General features: G+C 59.4%; 2 protein-coding genes and 1 long non-coding RNA gene across 6 annotated transcripts in view; 1 reads left to right on the forward strand and 2 right to left on the reverse strand.

The window, feature by feature from the left end:
- Nucleotides 1-2,164: 2,164 nt before the first annotated feature.
- SCARF2 (scavenger receptor class F member 2) lies at nt 2,165-15,471 on the reverse strand. The gene is made up of 11 exons (XM_039462525.2): nt 15,151-15,471; nt 9,350-9,408; nt 9,165-9,266; nt 8,463-8,982; nt 8,133-8,351; nt 7,874-8,002; nt 6,867-6,970; nt 6,673-6,790; nt 6,262-6,377; nt 4,933-5,085; nt 2,165-3,806 (listed from the first exon to the last, which is right to left on the reverse strand). The coding sequence occupies exons 1-11, from the start codon at nt 15,312-15,314 to the stop codon at nt 2,899-2,901; spliced, it is 2,592 nt and encodes an 863-aa protein (XP_039318459.1). The 5' UTR covers nt 15,315-15,471; the 3' UTR covers nt 2,165-2,898.
- Nucleotides 15,472-15,533: 62 nt separating this feature from the next.
- LOC141582604 (uncharacterized) lies at nt 15,534-21,108 on the forward strand. Its single transcript, XR_012515476.1, has 2 exons — nt 15,534-16,223; nt 20,613-21,108. It is a non-coding gene; the product is annotated as an uncharacterized LOC141582604 (long non-coding RNA).
- Nucleotides 19,262-24,427, reverse strand: part of KLHL22 (kelch like family member 22) — a 44,683-nt gene continuing 39,517 nt past the window's right edge. For all 4 annotated transcript variants that reach the window (XM_039462424.2, XM_039462423.2, XM_039462425.2 and 1 more), the window contains 2 exons: nt 24,088-24,321; nt 19,262-20,193 (listed from right to left, as the gene is read on the reverse strand). In XM_039462424.2, coding sequence (XP_039318358.1) covers nt 19,828-20,193; nt 24,088-24,321 — 600 coding nt within the window. In that variant the 3' untranslated portion in view covers nt 19,262-19,827. The remainder of the gene's footprint in view (nt 20,194-24,087; nt 24,322-24,427) is intronic.

The raw sequence follows: 24,427 nt of genomic DNA on the forward strand, positions 1-24,427 counted from the left end.
GCGGTGGGTCGTGTGTGTGTTGGCGAGTGAGTATTTCTGTCTAGTGGAATGTCATGTGTGTGTGTTGGCAGGCGAGCGGCTGTGTTCCTTTGGGCCCAGCACTGTGTGGGTGTGTGTTGCAGTGTGTGTGCCATCTCTGTGTTTCTGGGGTTCTGCCGGCTTGTGTGTGCATGTCTGCGTTTCGGGCTGTGCGTCTGTGTTGGTGTTTCTGTGTCTAGAGGAGCGTGCATGCGGTGCAGGGTGAGTGTCTGCAGGCCTCTGTGTGCCACGGGCTGCGTCTGCTTGAAATCAAGCTGGCCAGGGTCCCCACATTCCTCCCACTTCTTTGTGCTTTGTGCTACAAAAAAAATTTGCGTTTTCCACGACTCATAATTTTTCCTCCTCAATCGCTACCAGATGTGGGTCCTGTGGTCCCCATCCCCATGGCAACGGAGGTTCCAGCAGCCGCGGTTCCCTTTTGTGGCGCCTGCCCTGGGAGCTGGCACTGCTGTGAGCCCCGAGGGGGCGGGGAGGAGCGGGTGGTAGGAGGCAGGAGGCTGGAGGGGGTCCCAGCAGCTCCCTTCCCAGCAGCCACTGGGACCCTCCTGGGGGCAGGGCAGGCAGGGGATGGCTGTCGGTAGGTGGGTGGGGGAAGTCCCTGCTTGTGAGGCACCCACAGGTAAAGTCTTTGATGCCTAGAGGGGATCCCAGGGAAGAGTGAGGAGAGGCCCCCAGAAAGGCCTGGTGGTGGACAGCCCTGGTCTCTCCAAATCATGCTTGTCCAGGCTGGGGGAGGAGGAATAGCGAGAGCTGAGGGCTCAGGAGTTCAGGGAATAGCGATGTCACATCCTAATGGTTCTAGGGGTGGGCACTGCCTAAGCAAGACTGTGGCCTGAGACCCTGCACTGCCCACCCCTCACCCATATGCAAGCACTGCCCTGTCCTTGTTGAGCCCAGCTGGGCATCTACCCTCTTGGCCTCAACCCCAGCAGCCCGCATGGCATGGTGCCCAAACGGAGCAGAGGCTTTCCAGCCACAGGGCCATGGCTGGGAGGGTGCCCAGCTGGCTCCAGGGAAGCAGTGTGGCCCAGAGGCAGGGATCCCACATTCCAATGCTGCCTGTGTCCTGCCAGCTGCTCTAGATGGCCGACCCGGAGCAGGACACAGTCTCCACTCAGAGAGTTAAAGCCCTCTGAGATAGGTGACCAAAGTTGACTTCAGTGGGGTACCTGGCCGGAGGATGAGTGTGGCCAGGACAACAGCCCCAAGCTGCCAGGTGACACGGATGAGTGCTGTGTGGCAGCTGCAGGGCGATGGGAAGACCCTGGCAGCAGGGAAAGACTTTGAGCTGGGCACCAAAAGATGAGGAGATGCAGGAGAACAGGAAGAGGCCCACAGGGCAGAGGGGGGACGTGGGAGGAGCCCAGACAGGGAGCAGCAGGGGGAACTTAGTGTGGGGACAGCAGAGGCCATGGAGGGTGAGGGTCTGCGGCTTAGGAGGCCTGTCCAGGAGGATGAACCTGCTCAGGGTAGGCCGGTCAGGAGCAGCGAGGCCTTGCGGCACCGATGGTCAGACAGATGGCCAGTCAGCAGGAGCTGGCTTACCGGTGCCAGGGGCTCCCTCCATCTCCCTCAACCTCCTGGAGCAGCAGGCGGGTCTGGCAGGCAGGAGAGTTTCCGGCTGAGGACAAGGAACCCGTTGAGGCAGACAGCAGGGCTCTGTGCAGCAGGAGACCGGCTTGTTTGTGCTGGAGGAGACGCGGCTGGAGTCAGCGCCCGCGGCCCCCTGGCCTGAGCCTCTGAACCCCCAGCACGCTGCCACCAACAGCTGTGAGGCCCAAGTGTCACAGCAGCCGCCAGGGGAAAAGGCCTGGATCGGAGGCAGGCCCACGGCCTGTCCCTTTCGGTGGGGGACTCTGCCTGATCCGCCCCTGCCCAGCCTTCTTCCCCGTGACCAGTCCAGGATGGCGCAGGCCGGAGCGGGGCCGCATAAACTTGATAAACAAAGGAAGCGTGGGCAGGCCGACGCAGCCCACGTCCACCCTGGTCCCGGGAGACCCACGCCTGGGCTCCAGGGCTCCCTGCTGAGGTGGAGGGCGGGGGTGAGTGCGGGACAGGCCGTCACATGAAGTTACTTCGCGGGGCCTCTTCGCTGGAAGCCCGCAGACAGGAAGTGATCCCAGCACGAGGGGAAAGGCACTTTATTAAGAAAGCTTTGGCCACGCCCCCGCCGGGAGGAGCCCATCCTGGGGTACCGGCCGGGGTGGGAGCAGCCCTGCTGGGGTCCTATAAATACATCTTCTCAGGCCACTGGAGTCGCCCCTGAAGGTCCCGCGGTGTGTGGGGCAGTGGGAGGCCATCAAAACCAGCTGACAGCTGAGGGGCCGGGGCTCGGGGCGCCCGGGAAGGGAAGCGGGTGGGACGGACTAAGCCCCTGAGGAGCGGAGACCAGCCCTCCTCCCCAGGCTGGGGTCAACCAGATGCCCGGGAGCCCCGCCACTGGAAGTAGCCCTGGGCGGTATTGCTATGGCCAAGGGAGGGAGCCTCCAGCCAGAGGCGCCAAGCCCTAGCCCAGGTGAGGCAGCCCGGGCGGAAGTGCTTCTGGCCTCAGCCAATGAGAAGGCAGCCCCAACCAAGTGCTCTAGTGGTGGCCAGTAAGAGGCAGACTTTAGGCGGAACTCTCCCTCGTTGGCCAATGAGACGCGGGCTGGTCGAAGCGCTCCATAACCCAGCCAATGGGGAGGGAGTCTCTTCCCGCCTGAGCGCACTGCTCCAGTCCAGGAGCGGCTGCGGGACCTGAGCCAATGAGACGCAACCTCTGCTAAGCACCCGGTGCTCGGCCAATGGGAGGCCGCCCGTGCCCAAGCGCGTGGGAGGTGCGGGGCGGCAGGCTGCGAGGCGACGGTGGGGGAGGGCCTGCTACAGGGTGGGCGCGCCCGCCCTGCCCAGCTCGCCCGCCGCCTCCCTGCTCTTCTTGCGCGGCGGCTTTTGGATGGGAGTCTTCTTCCGGGGTGTCTCGGGCGCGGGCACGTCGGTCGCCGCCTTCTCAGGCCCCGGGGTTTCGGCCGCTGGGGGCGCGCAGGCGGGCGAGGCCTGCGGCACCGAGCGCTTGGCTTTCTGCGGGGGCGCCGGCTTCTCCCGGGGGCCCTGCGCGCCCAGTGCCCCCTCGGCGCGGCCCAGGCTGCGAGTCTTGCCGCGCAGCTCCGCTGCCAGCATGGAGGCAGCCTCGGGCGCACTTCGCGGGGAACCGCCGGCGTCCGTGGACTCCAAGAGGCCGGGGCCGCGGCCCCGCGCTCGGGCCCTGGGCGGCGAGGGCGCAGCGAGGGCCGTCGCCTCCTCGGCCAGCCCTGGGGGCCGCGGCGTCGGGTCGCGGGTCCCGGGGCTGCCGTGCTCGACCGGCTGCGCCGATTTGTCGCTGGGCGTCCGTTTCCTCTTGCTGGGGCTGGGCGCGGCCTCGGGGCCGGGCGGCGGTGGTGAGGGCGCACAGCCAGCTGCAGCGGCGCTGTGCTTGCTGTGAATCCAGGACACCTTAGGCTTGGTGGCGGGGTCAGGTGGCGGCGGTTTCCTGCGCTCGGGCGATGGCGACAGCGACAGGCCCCCAACCTCGCCCCGGGCCCGGGCCGGCCGGGCCTCGCGTCGGGCCACGCGCGCGTACAGAGCCCCGCCGGGCCCCTCCACGCTAGACGCCGACCGCTCGCTGTCGGAAGACGCGGGGAGGGGCATCGCCTCCTCGGCTGACGCTGGAGTGGTCAAGGGCACGGGGGACGGCGCCGGCGCCTCGGCAGGGACGGTGGGGACTTCGGGGTCCCGGATCTCCGCTGGTGCCTCTGGCAAGGGAAGAGCAGGGCGGTCGCAGCTTTCAGGAATAGCTTTAGGGGCTCCAGTCTCCAAACGCAAACCTTCACCTTCCCTCCTCTACCCATGCTCTTGGCTCTGTGTCACACTGGCATCCAGACGTGCCTGGCACGGAGCACCAACCACACATGTAGTTCAGAGCCTCAGGCTGTGCAGCTGACTACTGGGGAGTGATAGGCACGTTCCCGGATTGAAGTCCAACCTTGACCTGGCCTGGCCTGGCAGCACTGCCCCGACAACCCTCCAGACTTGGGAGCCTGCATCATCGAATTTGATGCTGGAACGTCCCCAAGGGCAGGGGTCCATTATCCTTTAAGAGACAAGGCTTCTAGCTGGGCGCGGTGGCTCATGCCTTTAATCCTAGCACTTTGGGAGGCTCAGGCGGGATCACCTGAGGTATGGAGTTTGAGACCAGCCTGGCCAACATCGTGAAACCCCGTCTCTACAAAAATACAAATATTAGCTGGGCGTGGTGATAGGCACCTGTAATCCCAGCTACTCGGGAGGCTGAGGCAGAATTGCTTGAGCCCAGGAGGTGGAGGTTGCAGTGAATGGCGATCTCGCCATTGTACTCCAGCCTGAATGACAGAGCAAGACTCCCTCTCAAAAAAAAAAAAAAAAAAAAAAAAAAAAAGGCTTCTGAGACTCCAAGTTGGTCACCTGCCCAGAGCATCTGCGGGCAGGCACGGTCAGGGAGGAGATGAGGCAGAATCCCAGCCTATTAGGCTCCTTTCTGCTATCTGTGGATCCAAGACTGCAGGTGAAGTTTGAAGGTGCACCCCCATATTCAGGATTCCTTCCTCATGTCTCCTCTGCCACCCTCTACCTAAGCCCGGAACCTTCTGTCTGCCTACTTTCCGCCAGAAGCAACCCTAGGCTGTGGCTCACTCATATCCCTACACTCTACTCTGGCACTAAACGGCACAGAGTCCAGCTCTGTGGTCTCAGTTCTGTGGCCAGCCCTCAGGTATCAGCATGGCCATGCCCTTCCTCTCCATGCTGCCTGCCCCTCTCCTTTGTCGGGTCCAGAGTGCAGAGAGCTTTTCCATGGGAACATTTCACTGGGCTGGAGTGATGCCCAAGCAGGGCCTTACTCACCCTCATGGGGTACACAGTACACAGGGCCTTCGTCAGTGGTGTCAAATGAGGAGAAGGAGGCTCGAGAGGACCAGGATGGTGAGGGCTGTTCCAGCCCTGAGGGTGGCTCCAGGAAGCTGCAGTTGAGTGTGTTATCCAGGTCGTGGTGGGCCACTGGGGAAGGATGAGGCAGAGCTGCCAGGGGTCCACCCTGCCCCAGGCTATGCCCTCATTAGCCCCTGCTGTCACAAATGTTGAGTGACCAAGACCAGCCCTACCCTTGGACTGCAAGGGGGCACAGGCAACTAAACAGGTAGAGTGACCCTGGGCCACGACTGGAGAATGGGTAGCGGTGAACCCAGAAAAGAGACGTGGGCACATGTGTTAAGGTGCAAGTCAAGTGTGTGCAGCCAGGGAGCTGGAAAAGGTGGGGCCGATGTGTTGGGGAAAGGCCAGAAAGGTGGGAGATGGGGCTGGAGAAGACATCTGCCTGGAACAGGCCACCAAGGCCTCCAAGCCCTGTTTTATGCCCTGCTTTGTGGGACCCAGGGAGCCTTGGAGCCCTTCTGAGCCCAAATGTGCAGTGGCAGGGCTGCCCTTTGGCTCAGCCCATCTCAGCAAGCTGCATCCCAGGCCTGGCCTCCAGAGATGCAGACTCCACAACAGGGGGCCCCAGAAGCTGGCTGGCCTGGCCTCCATTCCACAGAGGGATGTGGGGTCCACTCCCCACATCTGTGTCCACAGATGCCATGCTGCTAGGTGGGCCAGGAAACTTTCTCAACTGTTTCCTTCATCTCCCCAGAGTCTGAGCCCCCTTCCCCTCCATCTTTAGAAACAATTGGGAAAGGGGTCCACCGAGGTGTGAGCATGAAGAAAAGCGGCACACACATCCCCCACCCAGTTGGTGGGTGGGGACCAGTCTGCCCACTTTCCAGGAGGAGCTCTGGGTACTGCTGCGGATGCAGGCAGGAGGGCGGGTCTTCTCCTTGGGGCAGGGCACTCCCAGGCCCACGTGCCCACGCATTCCCCTGCAGCTCTGCCCCGGATATACAGCATTCTCCTACAGACTGGGGGAGCCTGCGGGGTCCAGATGTCCGCACACCCCTGATGCGATCACTCTCAGGGCCAACGCTTCTCACACACGCCCTCATCTGCCAGCACACCTAGGACTCCTGCCTTCCTACCTGGCCTCGGCCTCAGCAACACCCCTTTCCTTCCCTCCGGTCGGACCTCCCCGCGCCCACGCAAGTCAACTTCCTCACTGAGATCTGGACTCCCTCACACCCGTTTCTCAGCAGCTTCCTGCGTCGAGAGGTGTTTCTTCCAGAGACCCCGCGCTGTCATCCTTACCTACAACTTTAGGTAATTTCTGCCTGCGGAGCGGGATCCGGGGCAGCTTCATGCTGATGCGACTGAAGCGCCCGCACAGTCGGTGCGGCGCCTTCTTCCTTCCAAGGGAGAGCTCCCTGTGGGGGCGGGGTCTGAGCGAAGGGGCGGGGCAAGGGGCGGGGCGGGGCCACGGGTGGGGCAGGGCGGGTCCCAGGGGCGATTAGAGCTCGGCCGGAGCTGGGCGCCGAGGGGCGGGGCCACGTCTGGGGCGGGGTCCAGGGACGATTAGATTTCGGAGCCTAGCCACGAAGGGGCGGGGCCGCGTCCGGGGCGGGGCGGGGGGGGGCGCTGGGAAGGACAGGGTCTGGGTTCAGTGGCACCGAGAGGGTGCGGACTGAACCCAGGGGAAAGCGGAACAGTATCTGGCCTCACCTGCGCGCAGGGTCCTTTCCGCGGCAAGCGCAGCAGCAGCCGAGCAGCGAGAGCAGCAGGCAGACGAGCAGGACGAGCAGCGCGCCCGCGCCCATCACGCCCTTGCGCTGGTTGGTCTCTGTAGGGGGTTGTGGGGTCAGCGCGGTTTCTGGCAACCCCTGCATTCCTTGACGGGACACCCCTCATGCACTTACCTAGGTGGCAGGCACCAGTGACCGGGTCGCACGAGTCCTCGTGGCAGCTGCAGGCCTGAGCACAGTCCACGCCGTGGAGTCCGGGCGGGCACGTCACGTTACAGCTACCAGAACATGGGGTCATGGCAGGCCGCAGCCGACCCCCAGGATACCCCCTACCCTCGGGTCAGGGCTCAGGGTCCAGTGTCCCAGAGCCCGTCTCTCTAGTTCCATTCATCGTCTAGGGGTTGAAGCCCAGCCCCGCCTGTGGCACACACTGGGTGGTGGATGTTTTGGAAAAGAATGTTGCACAACCAGTGGAGGGGCCTGGGGGATGGGACCCGTGGTGGCTGCACCGCAGCGCCCACTTCTGGGGCTGACTCGTGTGGGTGGGAAGAGGGGCTGCCGAATAGACCTGTGGCTGTAAATGGAGGTCCTTGGTCTTTTTTTTTTTTTTTTTTGAGACGGAGTTTCGCTCTTGTTACCCAGGCTGGAGTGCAATGGCGCGATCTCGGCTCACCGCAACCTCAGTCTCCCGGGTTCAGGCAATTCTCCTGCCTCAGCCTCCTGAGTAGCTGGGATTACAGGCACGCGCCACCGTGCCCAGCTAATTTTTTGTATTTTTAGTAGAGACGGGGTTTCACCATGTTGACCAGGATGGTCTCGATCTCTTGACCTCGTGGTCCACCCGCCTCGGCCTCCCAAAGTGCTGGGATTACAGGCTTGAGCCACCGCGCCCGGCCGGTCCTTGGTCTTTCTATACCAACTCGGGGTCGCCTCAAGAGCCCACTGACCACAGGTTGGACTGGTCACCAGATCCTGCCCTGAATGTGGGCTCCCCGACACCCAGGCAGGAAACTGCCTCCAAAGAGCCTACTGTCGCCCCTTAGCGGGGGTAAGGGATCAAGGCTGAGGTGATAACCCAGCCTAGGGTGGAGAGGCCACCTCGTCGGCCCCTGAGGTCTGCCTGGACCCCCCTCTGTGGTGGGTACAAACTCCCAGCCCCCTCCCAGTCCCGGGGCACTCACTGGGGCCCGTGGACGCCAGGGCTGCATAGGCAGCGCCCCGACTGGAAGTCGCAGTGGCCGCTGCCGCAGTCGGCGCACACGAAGGCGCAGTCCTCGCCATAAGTGCCATTACTACACTTGGTCTCGCACCTTGGAAAGAGGGAAGGAGGCGTCACAGAAATGGAGGCAAAAGGACCACAGTGTCCTGGGCAGAGGGCCTTCGTAGCGGGGGCAGGGCCAGGAACTGCGTGTCTGGGCCGACGCAGGCAGGGCTGCTCACCGGTCGCCGATCCAGCCCGCGTTGCAGCGCGTACACTTGCCCGTGACGTGGTTACAGGCATGCCCGTCGCGGCACGGCGGACAGCGGTGGCTGCAGCCCTCGCCATAGAAACCGGTGGCGCAAGGCTGGTCGCACTTGGTTCCGTTCCAGCCAGGCTCGCACGTCAGGCAGCGGCCCTCGGCCACGGTGCACGGCTGCTGGCCTTTGCACTGGCCACACCTGGGGGAGGGGTCGGAGGCTAGGGAAGGCTGGGACCCACCTCACCCCCGCCCCCATCGGCGGCCCCTCCTTTCCCCCCTCCTCCCTCCGTGGCCGAGAGACCGCGCTTACCGGCGGCGACAGCCCAAGCCGTAGAAGCCGGCGGGGCACGGCTCGCGACAGTACTTGCCGCGGTAGCCTGGCTCGCAGGCACACGTGCCGTCCACAGGGTGGCAGCGGCCGCGGAAGCACTGGCAGTAGCGGTCGCAGCGCGCGCCGAACGTACGCTCGCGGCACTGACAGCGGCCGCTCTGCTGCTCGCAGGGAGACGAGTTGCAGGCGCACTGGTTGTTGCAGCTGCGGCCCCACCAGCCCGCGTGGCACAGGCAGGCGCCAGTCTGTGGGTCGCAGCGCGACGTGGCGCTGCAGTAGCACGCGCTGGCGCACTGAGCGCCCCACCAGCCGGGCTCGCAGCGGCACGCGCCGCTCCGCGGGTGGCACGTGCCGTGCTGGCACTGGCATGCATGCTCGCAGCGCGCGCCCCAGCGCCGCGCGTGACAAGTACACTGGCCTGTCACGTCCTCGCACTGCCCGTGTGGGTGGCAGCTACACAGCTCCTTGCAGTCGGGGCCCCAGAACTGGCGCGGGCACTCTGCAGGGGAGGAGCGGAGGGGGTGGAAGGCCCGGTGCTTGAGTAGGCGCCCTCAGCCAGCCGGAACCTGCCCGAGTCCCGCACTCCAGCCTCCGTGTCGGGACCCCGCCCAACCCCGGCCTCCGCCCCACCTCGCTAGGATTCCGCCCCACCGCCCAGTACCCGCCCGACCCCACGCTCACTGGTGTCGCAGTTGGCACCGAAGTAGCCGTGGCGGCAGCGGCACTCGCCAGGCCGCACGCACACCTCGTTCTCCGAGCACGTGGAGTTGCCTTCACACACCGCTGTAGAGGAGAGGAGCCAGAGCTGCTGCACGTCCTAGCCCCGCCCCCGTCCCCGCCCCCGGTCCCCGGGATGACCCACTCACCAATCCCACACTCGTCCCCCTGCTGTCTCCAGCCAGCGCAGCACGTGGGCACCTGGGAGCTGTGAGTAGAGGGAGGACATTTGAGCCCGACGCCCCTACCTGGGCCAGCTCAGCTCAGGGCTTCTCAACAGCCTCCACACAGCCTCCCTACCTCTGCTGTTGCGCTCTTGACCTAGACGGTTGGCTACTGAGGCCCTGCCAGGCAATGTCGTCTGGCGGTGGAGGATTGCCACAAACAGACCTGACCTCCAAGAACTTTCCAGCCCAGAACTCCTGCCCCATCTCACCTAACTCCTTTGTGCCTTCTTCCCACAGCCACTAGGAACCTGCAGCCTCGGTGCCTCTTCCTTCTCAGCCTTCTCTGCCACTAGGCCTGAGAAGTGGCCCTGGAATCCCAGGAAGGACAGCAGTAAGGTAATGGCCAGGGAGAGGACCCTGGGCCTCAGGACCTGCCCAAACATGGGGGTCTCAGGCATCTCTCCAAGTGGAGGGCCTGGCCTAATGGGTGTCACAGATCCGGAGGTGACATGATGTGACATGACCAGGACAGCACCAGGACTGTCTGGGTCACAGGGACACAGCTGGATGCCCAGTTAGGGCTGAGCTCCAGCGGGGAGGGGCAGCCTCTGTGCAGGGGTGGGGAGTGGCATGTAGACGGTGAGGTGACCACTTGGCAGAGGGCCTTCTGGAGGGAGGTCGGGTGAGGCCCACCCAGCTACTAGGAAAGGAGAAGGCAAACTGGGAGCCCTCCATATGGAGGAAGAAAGTCAAACTATGGCACCAGGGCTCAGGGCACCAGGGTGTAGGAAAGAACTACCGGAGCATCTGTTTATGCTTTTCTTGTTGTTTTTGAAACAGTCTTGCTCTGTTACCCACGGTGGAGTGCAGCGGCACGATCTCAGCTCACTGCAATATCTGCCTCCCAGGTTCAAGCGATTCTCCTGCCTCAGCCTCCCAAGAACCTGGGGCTATACTCACCACCACACTTAATTTTTGTATTTTTATTAGATATGGGGTTTCTCCATGTGGTCCAGGCTGGTCTCGAACGCCTGACCTCAAGTGATCTGCCTGCCTTGGCCTCCCAAAGTGCTGAGATTATAGGCGTGAGCCACCTTGCCAGGCCTGTTTATGCTGATTGCCTTCCTCTCGTTCCATTTGATTCGGCATTACAGAGTAGACGGTCCTTTCTAACCGAAGCACTTGAGGAGCGCACAACCTCTAAAACCCTGGGTGGATGGGGTATGTGGGCACAAAGGTTTGGAAGCCCTCCCTGAGTGAAGTCGTGATGGATGACTGGACAGGTTCAGAGGGAATAAGCTGGGGTTATTTTCAGGGCCAGAGGAGGCTGAGAAGGAAGAGCCACCGAGGCTGCAGGTTCCTAGGGTCCCAGCCCACCCAGAACTTCACCTCAATCCTAAAGGCACATAACAGCCATTCACACTTTAGACAAAAGGAGCATGCTTCAGGCTTGGATTCAGTATCTGAATCTAGAACCAGGATGTAACGGTGGGAGGAGTTTGGGAGGAAGCCTGAAGACCCTAGCGGGATGGGCTAGACTGGCCCACACCACACATTTCAGGGTAGTATGCACCTGGCATGCTCCTGCCCAGGCTGCAGAGGATGCCCCAGCCATTCCCCAGCTAGACAGAATTCCAACCCCTGCATAGAGCATGGAGGCCTTCATGCCCCTCCTCCTGAACAAAGCTTGTTTCTCTTTCAGGCCAAAGTTGGGACCTGGCGAACAGGACCATAAAGTCCCAAACTTTGGGGAATCGGTCCAGTGTATTTTCCACAAACAAAACTGGAAACCAGAGACAGTAATACAAAGGCCTGGCTTTTTCTGGCCCCTGCTCCCACTGTCTCCACCCACCCAGCCCTGACCCAGGGGGAACCGAGGTGCCCATATGGGAACAGAGACCCAGGTCTGCTGGCCATCACCCGTCTACTTGTGTCTGCTTCTGGACCCTGGTCACTAAACGGAGAGCCTCTGCAGGTGTCCCTCCTGTGGGAAGCCTTGTCAGGTGGCCTGCTGGAATTGACCCGGAAGCACTAACCCCCGTCTACCCTGGACATGAGGCTCTGTGGCTAGGAGCCTAGTTTTAGGGTCGCACTCAGCTGGGTTTGATGTCTGGGTTTGTCACTTGCTGTGTGACCTCAGGCACGGAGCTTAACTTCTCTGAGCTTCAGGCTCCTTAGCTATAAAGTAGGGCCCATGGGTTTGGCAGGAAGATAAGAGAGCCAAGATGTTCTAAGCCAGGCATGGTGGCATATACCTATAGTCCCAGCTACTCAGGAAGCTGAGGCAACAGGAGCATCACTTGAGCCCAAGCAGTTTGAGGCTGCAGTGAGCTGTGATGGCATCACTGCTCTCCAGTCTGGGCGACAGAGAGAAACCCTGTCTCAAAAGAGAGCTGGAGCTAGAGATAGGTGAGAGAGAGAAAGAGAGAGAAAGCACCGAGACCTACGGCACATACTAAGCACGAGGAATCCTGAGCGCAGGCTGCAGTGCCTCTGAGTGCACTGGGTCATCCTAGGCCTAACCCCAGCAGAGCTAATACTCACCAGCAAGACAGAACCCATTTGGGTTCACTGAGAACAAGAGGCTTTCCTTCTTGGAAGGGCTGGTAGAAAAGGCCAGGTGGTGGTGGCAAGCCCACTCTCTGAAGATCTTACACAGACAGGTGGAAGATGGCCTGCTGCAGGGCCGCTCCCACGCTTGCTCTGTAAGTTGGCAAGACCCTGAGGAGCAGGCGATGGGCTGGGCCAAGGCCCCTCAGCAAGCAAGACAGGCTGTAGGCTTCTCCCTCATAGATCAATATTTCTTCTGTGATTCAAACCCACCGTGACTTCTCACATCTTCTCGTTGGCTCATGGTGGCCATACCTGTCCCTGTTCTCCCCCAAATCCAGGCAGAAAGGCTTCTCTGCCTGCTGTACCCTTGAGGCACGACCCCTGCCCAGCCCTCCTCCTGCCCCACTGGACACCTTCACTCTGGTTTCTGTCCCCATCCTCAGATCTCTCTTCTGTCCACACTAGTTCCCTCAGGAAGCTCACTGAACACTGACACCTTGGACCCTCCAGCAGGGCTCTCCAACTGCCCACTAGATGATGTCACCAGAGGGAGACCTCATGGGTCTCATACTCAACCAGTCCAAACCTGAACTCTTGACCTCCGTGTACCCTGAGCGTTCCCTGTCTCAGGTAACCCCAGCCTGTCCTTTCAGGCTGGGAGGCTGACATCTGGAGAGGCATCTTTGACTCCTCTTTCTTGCCCACACTCGATCCATTGAGAAAAAAAAAAAACAACGCTGAGCTCTAGCTTCCAAACAACATCTAAAATGGGATCACTTCCCATTTCCCTGTCACAGCCTTGTGAGAGCCACCCTCCATCTCCCTGGCTTTTTGTAACTGACCCCAGCGTCCACCCTCTGCCCCCCAGGGTGCGAAGTGTTTGCCACCTGGCAGCCAATTTTGGTCAGATCCCATCTTCCAAAAACAAAAAGACAAAATAATAATAATAATAATAATAATAATAATAACGATAAGCGTAAGCCGGGCGCTGTGGCTCACGCCTGTAATCCCAGCTCTTAGGGAGGCAGAGGCGGGAGGATAGCTTGAGCCCAGGAGTTCGAGACCTGCCTGGGCAATATAGTGAGACCCCGTTCTCCACAAAAATGAAAAAAAAAAAAAAAAAAAAAAGATCCCGTCTTCCTCTGTGCAAAGCCTGCAGGGGGTCCCTTGGCCCTCAGGGGAAAAGCCCAAATCTTCAGTGACAGCCCACAGTGACCTACCTACCCTCAGTCTCTGGCAACTCCTCCGGCAGCCCCTCCAGGACTCTGCCCAGCCCACGATCCTTCCTGTACTTCTACAGGCCCTCTGCCTTGGGAACCTTGCCCCAGACACCCACAGGGACTCCGTGCTCTCCTTTAAAGGATACAGCACTCCCCAGCTCAACACGTTCCAGCTCTTGCTAGATGTCTAGACACACGTGCTTTTCTGGACTGCATGTCTCCTCTGCTACAGGGTCAGGGTCTCCACCACCGTCTCCCTACACCAACACAGACCTAGCACACGGGAGGTGCATGGGATTTTTACCGGCTCTGCGCTATCCTCTGGGCATCCACTTGTCTCCCAGGAAAGGGAAGGGCTGATGGAAGCCTTGCAAGGCGTGGGAGTGCAACAAAGACATGGTGCAGATCCCAGGTGGGCAGTGCCCAGAGTGGCTGTCCTTCCTATCAACCTTGCCACCCATCATCACAACGATCCCCACTTAGCCCCACGGGGTGTGTGTGTGTGTATGTGATCACTAATCCTACTTTGCAGAAGTGGAGACAGGCCCAGAGAAGTCAAACGACTTGCTCAAATCCACACAGCTGGGTAGGGGTGGCACCAGAATGGAACCCAAATCCAGGCTCTCGGTTCCTGGAGCAGGCGCCTCCTGGGAGGTCTGCAGACAAGGGAGAGGGGCAAAGGACTCTCAGGCTCCGGATAGCTAGAGCCTGCCACCCAACCCCTATCCCTGGACCCAGGAGCGCCAGGGAAGGAGAGCTGGAGTGAGTAGACAGAGCCCGCGGCGATCGCGCCCTCCCCCTCTCCAGGCACCGCCCCGCCCGCCACCGCCGCCGCTGCATTCCTGGGGCCGGGGAGGCCCGGGAGTCGGCGGCGGCGGCATCGATGCGAAGCAGATGGCGGGCCAGGCCGGCCCCTGCCCCGGAGGCGGGGCTCGCAGCGGGGAGGGGTCTGCGCGCCTCTGGACCAGAGTTCGGAAACCCCGCGCGGCCCCCTCGCAGCCCCTTGTCTGCGGCGCCGAGCCCCTGGACTCGGCTTGCCCCGGCTCCGCGGCCCAGGCGCCCCGACGCGACTCAGCCGGAGCCTGGCGGCCGCTTCTACAACGGCCAGCCCGTGCGGCGCCCCCAGTCCGTGCCAAGGCGCCCCCACACGCCCGCTCCTCGCCCCTGCGTGATCCCCTTTACCTTGCCGTAGCCTTTGGCCAGGCCACCGGCTCTCCCGACCCTAGCTCCCAATTCCTGGCGTCCGGCCGCCGCTCTCTACCCTCCGCGCAAGCTCCCGGCTTTGCCCCTAGCCGGCCGGGCCTGTCCCCTGCCTGTCCCACACCGGCTTTCCCAGCCGGCGCCCCACCTTTGCGCGGCCCCTTCTTGCACCCAGTATCCCCGCGGATTGTCGCCAGGGTTCCCACATCCTCCCGTACCCTGTGCCTGTCACAGTGCTTCCGCCTCCCGCTTCTAGTCCACTTTGAGCGCCGGTTCCTCGAAGCTCGCCTCGGTCGCCACCTCCCAACCTGCGCCCGTTCTAAGAAACGAATCTGTCTTTCCAAGGCTGGCTTGCTCCGGGACCTCTCCGGCTCCCACCTCCCCGCTTGCACCGCTCCTCTTCCCCCGACCTTTCTCCTCACACTCCCGGCTCCGGTCGCACTAGTGCGGGGCTTTCGCATATGCTGTTCCTTTTGCTTGAATGCCCTTCCCCGGCTTTTCCCCGTGGCCTTCACAGCTCAGCCAAGGGCCCCTTTTTCCAGGTCTTCCCTGACATCTCGGACAACGCGTGTCATCCCCTGGGTGACCACGCACAGGTCCTCCCCTCAGGTGACTTCGCCTCCAGGGTATCCTCGGATGCTCTGCCGTGGCCCGTGGCCGAGGCTGGGCCTGGACGTGTCGGTGAGGGAGCCGAAGGGGCCCACACTTGGCTTAGGGAGGTCCCGGGAACCCCTCCCAATGCCAGGCACCGCCACTCCACTGCCCCGAGCGTCCCTCTCGGCCCCCTCCCCCAGCCAGGCCGGCTCCTACCCGGGAGCGCGGCACACGTTGCGGCCGCGAGGGTTCAGTTCCTGGGGCGCCGCGGGGTCGGGCAGCAGCCAGAGCAGCAGCAGCAACAGCAGCAGCGGTGACGGCGGCCCCCCGGCTCCCCGGCGCCGCGCCGGCCCGGCTGCCCGGGGCCCTGCGCCCTCCATGCGGCGCGGGGCAGGCGCGGGGCGGGCGCGGGCGCGGGTGCGGCCGCGGCGAGAGCGGCCGGAAGCGGAGTGCGAGGCCGGGCGGGGGGCGGCAGGAGGGGCGCCGGGCCGGGCAGGAAATTCCACATCGGCTCCCTGATCCCGGGCCAGCCGCGGCCGGCCAGGCGGCAGCGCCCGCCCCGCGCGCCAGACCCCACCCTCCGGCCTCGCCACCGCCCCTCCGCGCAGCCCCCGCCCCCATGCGGCCGCTCGCAAACTTGGGGGCGAACTTGGAGGAGGCCCGCCGAGCGCTGGGGGAGGTGGGGGCTGCCCGAAAAATCCCCTGTTCCCGCGCCTTTCCCTCTGCTCCCTAGACGTCTACTGAAGCAGCCGTCTCTGCGCGCCCACTGCGTAGCCAGGCCCGGGACGGCAAGGCGGGTGGGGGACACGGACGCGACTCCGCAAGCTCACCCCCGCCCCTAGCTCCTCGGAACGGACCAAGGGAGTGGGGCTCGCCGACGGCCCAAGTCGAGGCGGAAAGCCAACTCCACGGCACCCCACCGCGAAGCCCTTGTAGTGCCAGGATGTGCGGTCAGCTCCCCCTGCGCACTCGGGGGCACTCAAAAGCGCCCAAGGGGCGGACTGAGCAGGATGCCTGAGGCCTGTGGTAGACTCGGTCCGGACGCGAAGCTTGTGGGGAAGGGGTCTCCGTAGGGACGGATGGGAGAGATGCAGAAGAGGTAGAACGACCTGGCTGTGGACTGCCGTAGGAAGTGGAGGTAAAGACAGAGGGAGACCCCCGGGGTGGAAACCCTGCAGCCCTCCTCATTGAGGAGTGAAGTGGCCTGGCTGGTGGATTCTGCTGGAGAAGGCTGCCGGACCTCCAGGAGAGGCTGGGGCTGGAGAGTGGGAACTCCTGCATCAGGCAAGGTGGGTGGCAGCACGCAACAGAGGGAAGGTGTGGGAAGCGAGCAAGACAGGGACGGGTCCTAGGGAGCCAGCAGGGAAGCTGGACTTGGACTGGGAAGCCGTAGGGTGTCTACCCGGGGCAACTGGGGCAGAACCACTCTCAGGCCCAAGGAGCTGGGAGGTTGGGCACAAATGTCCCATATGTAGCAAGGTCCCAGTGAGGATGTGTCTTTTGGGGACCTAAGAACTGGCAGAAGGCATGAACAGAAAGAGGGCATCTGCATTCTTTGGGGAGCAGGCCACAAGTGGCCACAGGGTCACTGAGGAAGAAGGGCAGGTAGACTCTCCAGGTGTGGCTAGATAGCCAGGAAGGGTGGGGCTGGAGGAGGGGGCTTGGAGCAGGGCACTTGGAGGGGGGCATCACCAGGCTGGCACGGGCAGAGAGTGGGATGGGGAGGGGCAGGCCCCTCATTCAGCCGTGCTGGTGCAGGAGGGAGGTGGGGTGGGTTGGAAGAGAAATGGAGCTAGTGTGGGCATCAATGCAAACACTACTTGGCGACAAGTAAACAAGCCCACCACTTCTTGGCAGCTCAGCCTGGGCACAGCCCTTACCTGAGCAGGGCCCTCCCAGTGCTGGGGTCCCTCCCACGGAGGATCCAGATTGCTGCTCCCAGCAGAGGCCAGCAGAGGTACCAGCGGCTGCAGTCTGTCCCAGCCCAGCTCCTGGCTTTAGAGGCACTGACCCCCGGGGCTGGAGGGGACACTCACCTCAGTTGAACGGAGGTCACAAACAGGCATCTCAAATTCCATCACCTTTCTCCTTCCCCCAGACCTGGTCCCCACCCCCATTGCCACCTCTGTACAGGGAGAGCACCACCTGGATGCTGCCCCCCAAAGCCCCCAGGACCTCCTAAATGTCTCAGATCTCTGCTCACCCATCTGTATGTCACTGAGTATTCTTTTTAAGCTCATGTAGCTGTCTACTGCTGCTCTCAGGACAAAGATCATCCCCAGCCTCCCCTCACTCACACCCACCGGCCAATGCCTATCTCCCTTCCAGTGGATGGCAACTTTGCCTATCATAGGCAGAGCCCTCATTTGTCCCAGCCACCACCGCACCCCTAAGGGAGGACACAGAAGTATGGGAGGAAAGAAGGATCATCCATGTGGCACGAGGATGTAGAAGGAACCCACAGACAATTCACCACCACAAAGGCAAACTGCTGGAGCCTGGAGCCCTGAACTGCTGGCTTTGGCTAGGATGGCTACCAGAGGGAAGTGGGCCTTGAAGGTGGAGGAGGGTTTTGTATGAAAGCAGGGCCCAAGAGCCTAGCCACACTGGGGAGCACAAGTTGGTGGTATGAGGGTGTAGCTCAGGGGTATGAGGTGTAGCCCTTAGAAGCCCAGCCAAAAAAAAAAAAAAAAAAAAAAAAAAAGGCTGAGTGTGGTGGCTCAAGCCTGTAATCTCAACACTTTGGGAGGCTGAGGTGGGCGGAACACCTGAGGTCAGGAGTTCGAGACCAGCCTGGCCAACGTGGTGAAACCCCGTCTCTATTTAAAAAAAAGCAGCAGCAGCAGCAGCCCAGCCAGGCCCTAAGACTGACAGTGGCAGGGCCAGCCTATGCCAAACTCCAAGGTGCTCTCCACCCCTCCCCAAGCCGAGCAGGACCTCAGTGAGCCCTTCCTGCCCCTGCAGACCAGAGGCCTCCTGCAAACCTGTGGCCGTGGCTGGTGGCTTGGGTGAGATGGTGCCAGCCATCGTCGTGTCAGGACACATTGGAGTGGTGGGGTGTCTGGTGCTCCTCCTTTCCAGAAACCTCTGTTAAGTCTGCAGGATCTACTGCCCCGGGCTGCCAGATAGTAGCAGAGACACAGAAAGTGCTGGGTCTGAGACCTACAGAGTGGGGTCCCTACTCTGAGTCCACGCTCTTGCACCTCACCCTCAGGAGAGGGGAGATGACACTGGAGTGTGTAGACATCCTGCCCCACTGGGGCTCAACACTGGGTTTCCCACCCCAAGGTGATGTTTCTCAGGGATACTCAGGGCCCAGGACAGTGAGGAAGGTCTTCAGGTCCCACACATATACCCACAGCCCTGGGGGCACAGGATAACTCTGAGGGCTTTGTCTCCATCCTCAAGAATCCTTGGGGTATCCATTTAGGAGAGCCCAAGACCCCCTCCCATCCCCTCTCCTCCTGTCAAGGAGCACACACTGCCCCCTTCTCTTGTGCGACAAGATGCTAGTGAGAACACATGGCTGTCCCCACGTTCTGCCCAGTCAACTGGGAGAGAATGGGGCCTTGGCAAGTTACAGCCCTGGCTTTGGCTAGGATGGCTGCCAGAGGGAAGTGGGCCTTGAAGGTGAAGGAGGGTTTTGTATGAAAGCAGGATGGCTCTGGGCACAAGGCCCATAGTAGGAGTCTGCAGGTACAGACCTTTTGAGGTTTTGTGTGGTGCAGCCCCGTGGAAGAGTTGATATGCATAGCCCATCCACGCAGAAAGCAGGCTAAGCCTGGCAGTCTCAAGAGGGCAAGAAAAGCACCAGGACAGGTGAACAGGGGAGGTCTCAGCTGCTGTGCCAGTGTGGTCCTTGAGACTGGGTACCTAAGGGTTACCTGTCAAACCTGTAGCACATGCAGCTTTCCTCCCGAGCACAGGCCAGAGGGGCCACCCCCCTGCACCCCATGATGCTGCTCCCCTCCCAGGTGCTGAGGCTCCTGTTCCCTGGCACTCAGGCTGAGAGACTCCTAATGAGCTGGACTGAAACTGTGCGTGCTGCCCTGGTTGGAAGACAAGTTCCACACCAGAGAAGATGCTCAAGTGGGCTGCACGACCACCTGTCACCAGACCAGGACGAGTTCCAGCTTTCCCACTGACTGCCTTGTTAGCTTGTGGAGTTTACTGTGCTTCCCTCTCAGGCAGGGTCTTCAGTGCCATCTGGCTTCTGGTCTGGGCTGCCATAGCCTCTCCTGGATGGCAGCTCTGACACCAGAAGCCATGCTTCCTGGGGATGCAGCTTGGATGCACTGTGTAAAGGAACTGAGGCTGAGGCTGTGGCTGCAGGAAAACAGTTAACACCGTCTGTAAGATGCTTTATTTCATTGATCAACAACATGGGGTCTGAAAACCCAGCGAGAGGGGTCTTTTTATCACAGAGCCAGTCCCAGGCAAGCTGATGATCTCTACTCCTCTGTTCCTCAGGAGCTCTCTCATCCTCCAACCCTGGCTGCTCCCATAGCCCCACCCCATTCACAGAAAAAGGGCTGCCATGTGCCTCAGCCCCCCGCCCAGGCTACCAGCTCCAAGGTCCCTTTGGAGAAGGGACTGATCCAGGCAGGGAGGAGAGAAGGCCAAGCACCCCTAGGGCTCACTGAGGAAGACCAAAGCCTTTCAGGAGCATTTCTCTGCTGTGAAGTAATCCACAGCCTGGGATCTGCCTGGCCCTGAGACGCCTGTGGCAGGCTGGCCAAGGGGCTGGTGTGAAGAATGAGGGCAGCGCCCTCAAGCTGCAGCTGACAGGGGCAGGGGCCCTGCCCTGGAGTAAAGTGCTCTGGCCTGGGCTGCGTGGGTTTCACTGCCCTGCAGCCCCGGCCTCCCTTCCCTCTCACACCAAGCATGGGGAGCCTAGTCCTCACTGGAGTTGTCAAACTCCTCCCAGTCAGACACACTCATCACCTCAGAGGCAAAGTCCGGATCCGCCTGGCTGCGGTCAGGGGTCCCGCGAGGTGGCTCGAGGAGCAGGGAGCGGGGCAGGGTGAGCACACAGGCCGCCAGGCCTGAGATGGAGTTGTCCAGCTGGGGCCCCTCCTCCCAGCAGTCCTTCTCCATGTCATAAATGTGCACATAACCTGTGCGGCTGCCGCGGTTGTGTGAGCGACCACCTAGCACATAGATCCTGTTGTCCAGCACAGCAATGCCAGGCTCACCGTGCCCAGCGGGGAGTGGGCAGACGGATGACCACTGTCCGGACGTGCAGCTGTAGCAGGCCACCTGCAAAGCCAAGGCCAGAGTAAAGCCTAGCACCTGCTGGGACGAGGCTGCCAGCTGCCCCACAAACCACTGACCAAGGTGGCCACAGTTTCCCACCACTCTAACAGGCCGGGCCCCCTGGAAGGATGGCAAAGGGCCAGTGTTGAAACACGCTGTCCATGGGCTAGGTCACTGCTATCTCACCCAGGGATGGCCAAGTCTGCAGGAGGCTGTCTTCTGGACCCTCCCTAAAACAATCATGTTTCCTCTGGCTTTGCTTGGGCACAGCTCTTCCTCCAGGCCATCTGGCCCTAAGCTGGGTATTCGCTGCTTTATTTCATTGAACAAAAACATGGCTCTGCCTCTAAGTATGTGGCTGTGCCCCCATCAGCATGTGGTCATTCCCCATGTTCTGAGGGCACTGTTTGTCTCCCCTCCAGGAAACGGAAGCTGCCTGAGAGACATGGACTCCACTGAAATGTCTTCAACTTCCCCTGAAGCACTCAACACAGGCAGCAGGACAGGGAGAGGAGACAGAAGTAGAAGTAATTCCTTTCGGAGTATCATCAACATCAACATTCTCCTGTCTTCAAAATTGTCCAAAACAGTAAACAAAGACATGGAAAAATGTTCAACCTACTAGTAATTCAAGATATGCAGCCGGGCGTGGTGGCTCATGCCTGTAATCTCAGCACTTTGGGAGGCCTAGGCGGGCAGATCACAAGGTCAGGAGTTTGACACCAGCCTGATCAACACAGTGAAACCCTGTCTCTATTAAAAATAGAAAAATAAACGTGCCTGTAAGGAGGCTAAGGCAGGAAAATTGCTTGAACCTGGGAGATGGAGGTTGCTGTGAGCCAACATTGCCCCACTGCACTCCAGCCTGGGCGACAGAGTGAGACTCCATCTCAAAAAAAAAAAAAAGCAAAATCAAAATATCAGAGACATAATTTTCCACTGTTAACTAGCAACCACTGCAGAGAAGAAAAATCATAAAACCCAATGCTGGTGAGGGTGTGGTAAAGCCATACTACTATGTATCTGTCTGATATACCAGAAAAGGATTTTGACAATAAGTATTAAGAGTCATAAAAACCTTACCTTCTTGATTGATTAGCTGTTTTTTTTTTTCCTCTCACTATGGTGGGCAGAATAACAGCCCCCAAAGACATCTAGTCCTAATCTCCAGAATATGCTACCTTAAGTGGCCAAAGGGACTTTGCAGATAGGGTCAAGGGTGCAAAAAAACGGAATTAAAAAAAAAAAAAGGATTCAGACCCTGAGACAGGGCAGTTTTCCTGGTTTTTTTCCAGATGGACCCATCCAATTGCACGAGCCCTTAATAGTAGAAGGGGAGGCCAGGGTGTGGTGGCTCGCGCCTGTAATCCCAGCACTTTGGAAGGCTGAGGCAGGTGGATCACCTGAGGTCAGGAGTTTGAGACCAGCCTGGCCAACATGCTGAAACCGTCTCTACTAAAAATACAACAATTACCTAGGTGTGGTGTCAAACACGTGTTATCCCAGCTACTCAGGAGGCTAAGGCAAGAGAATCGCTTGAATCTGGGAGGCGGAGGTTGCAGTGAACCAAGGTTGCACCACTACTCCCTAGCCTGGGTAACAGAGTGAGACTCCATCTGAAAAAAGAGAAAAACAAAATGGAAGGGTAAAGCCAGACAAGAGAGCTGAGAAGTGAGGAGGACTCACCTGCCACTGCTGGCTTTGAAGATGTAGCACCCCTAAGCCAGAAAAAATGGGGACCTCTACAAGCCAAGAAGGCCCTAAGCTGACAGCTCAAAAGGAAATGGGACAACAACTGCCAGGGACTGAATTCTGCTAATCACCTGCATGAGCAAGGAGGCAGATCCCCCCTAAGGCCTCCTCAAAGGAAAGATGTCCTGACCACACCCTGGTTTTAGCCTGGCAAGGCCCATGTCGGAGGACTTACGAATGCAGAAAAAATTTATCTTAAGTTGCTAAGTTTGTGGTGATAGGTTACTGCAGCAATAGAAAACTAATATGCTGGCCCAGAGGATCTCACGAGCAGAGGGCCTTTTAAAATCAGATCACCAAGCCCCATCCTCAGGGCTTCCAAATCAGTGGGTCTGAGGTGCTTCCTAACACAGCGTTCCCAGGTGATACAGACTGTTAGTCTAAGAATCACACTTTGAGAACTGGTGCATGAACCTAAGGAAATAATCCAAAATAACTGAAAAGCTCAAAAAAGCAACTATTACTTGTCACGTTATTTGGAAAAGTTAAAACTTAGACACAGAAGGGATTATGAAGATTGAGTGTGAAACTGGAAAATGCCCAGGACAAAACTCACTGAGAAGCAGAATGGGATGCTCTTTTGGTTGTTTCTTTGTTTTGAGACAGGATCTTGCTTTGTTGCCCAGGCTGGAGTGTGGTGGTACCATCACAGATCACTGCAGCCTCAACCTCCTGGGCTCAGGTGATTCTCCCTCAGCCTCCTGAGTAGCTGGGACCACAGTGCAAGCCACCATGCCCGGCTAATTTTTTTTTTTTTTTTGTATTTTTTGTAGAGACAGGGTTTCACGATGTTGTCCAGGCTGGTATCAACTCCTGGGCTCAAGCCATCCACCTGCCTCAGCTTCCCAAAATGTGGGTGTTACAGGCATGACCCACTGCACACAGCTCAGAATGGGCTGCTCTTTGACTATGATCAAAAAAGAGCAACCCATTCTGAGCTGGGTGCAGTGCATACATAGTCAATACTGAAAATGGTCATACTGAAAAGCAGTGCTGCAGGGGCCTGATTATGAATGTTTTTCCTTATTTTTTTTTTTTCGAGACAAAGTCTTGCTCTGTCGCCCAAGCTAGACTGCAGTGGCGTCATCTTGGCTTACTGCAACCTTCACCTCCCGGGTTCCAGCAATTCTCCTGCCTCAGCCTCCAGAGTAGCTAGGATTACAGGTGCCTGCCACCACATCTGGCTAATTTTTATATTTTTAGTAGAGACAAGGTTTCACTATCTTGGCCAGGCTGGTCTCGAACTACAGACCTTCTGATCTACCTACCTCGGCCTCCCAAAGTGCTGAGATTACAGGAGTGAGCCACTGCGCCCAGACATCCTTCTCTATTTTTTAAAGTTCCTGCAATATGGTTATATTAACTTTATAATAAAAGTTTGTTTTTTTTTTTGTTTTTGTTTTTAATAGAGACAGGGTCTCATTCTGTCACCTAGGCTGGGGAGCAATGGTGTGATCACAGCTCAATGCAGGCTCCAACTGCTGGGCTTAAACAATCCTCCCACCTCAGCCTCCCGAGTAACTGGGACTACAGGTTTGTGCCATCATGCCTTGGCCTAAAGCCCAGGCTGGAATGCAGTGGCATGATCTCAGCTTATTGCAACCTCTGTCCTGGGCACAAGCTATCCTCCAACCTCAGCCTCCCAAGTAGCTGAGATTACAGGAATGCGCCACCACACCTGGCTAATTTTTGTATTTTGTAGAAATGGGGTTTCACCATGTTGGCCAGGCTAGTCTCAAACTCCTCAGTTCAAATGATCCTCTTGCCTCTACTTCCCAAACTGCTGGATTACAGGCATGTGCCACCACATCCGGCCTAAAAGTTTTTAATAATAATAAGAAAAGGTAGAAGTGTATGTGTATGATACTGTCATGGTGACATTTGTCCAAACTTACAGAATGTGCCAAGAGTGATGCAGTCTCAACAACTGTGAGACATCCACTCCTCTGGAGTGAGAGATCTGCAGTGGGGAGGCTATCAGTGTATGGGGGAAAAAGGGGTATATGGAAACTGTACCTTCCACTTAATTTTGCTGTGAACCTGTAACTGCTCTAAAAAGTAGTCTATTTTAAAAAGGCACATATTGCAATTACATTTTCCATCCACAGCAACTGAGAGGGTTGAACGGCCCCAGGCCCCACTCACTTGGTGCACATCCCTCCTGTAGCCAGCATCGTTGTTGCTGCCCCCGATCACATACAGCTTGTTGAGGAGGGTCGCCATGCCGTGCCAGGCGCGCCGCACAGGCCCATCAGCCAGTGTGTGCCAGGTGTTGCTGCCTGGATCGTAGCAGTGCGTTTCTTTCAGGTAGTCCTCCCCTCTGCGGCCGCAGGTGATATACATCTTCCCCTCCAGCGTTGCGCCAGCGTGAGCATACACCTGTGTGGAGCCACCAGAACTGGCATGAGACAGCAGTGAGGAAAGGCGACTGGGTAGACTCTGTCAAGGCCACTCACCACTCCACACCTGCTGGACAATGCTGTGA

The sequence above is a fragment of the Saimiri boliviensis genome, chromosome 21 (assembly GCF_048565385.1).
Source record: "Saimiri boliviensis isolate mSaiBol1 chromosome 21, mSaiBol1.pri, whole genome shotgun sequence".
Taxonomy (NCBI): Eukaryota; Metazoa; Chordata; class Mammalia; order Primates; family Cebidae; genus Saimiri; species Saimiri boliviensis.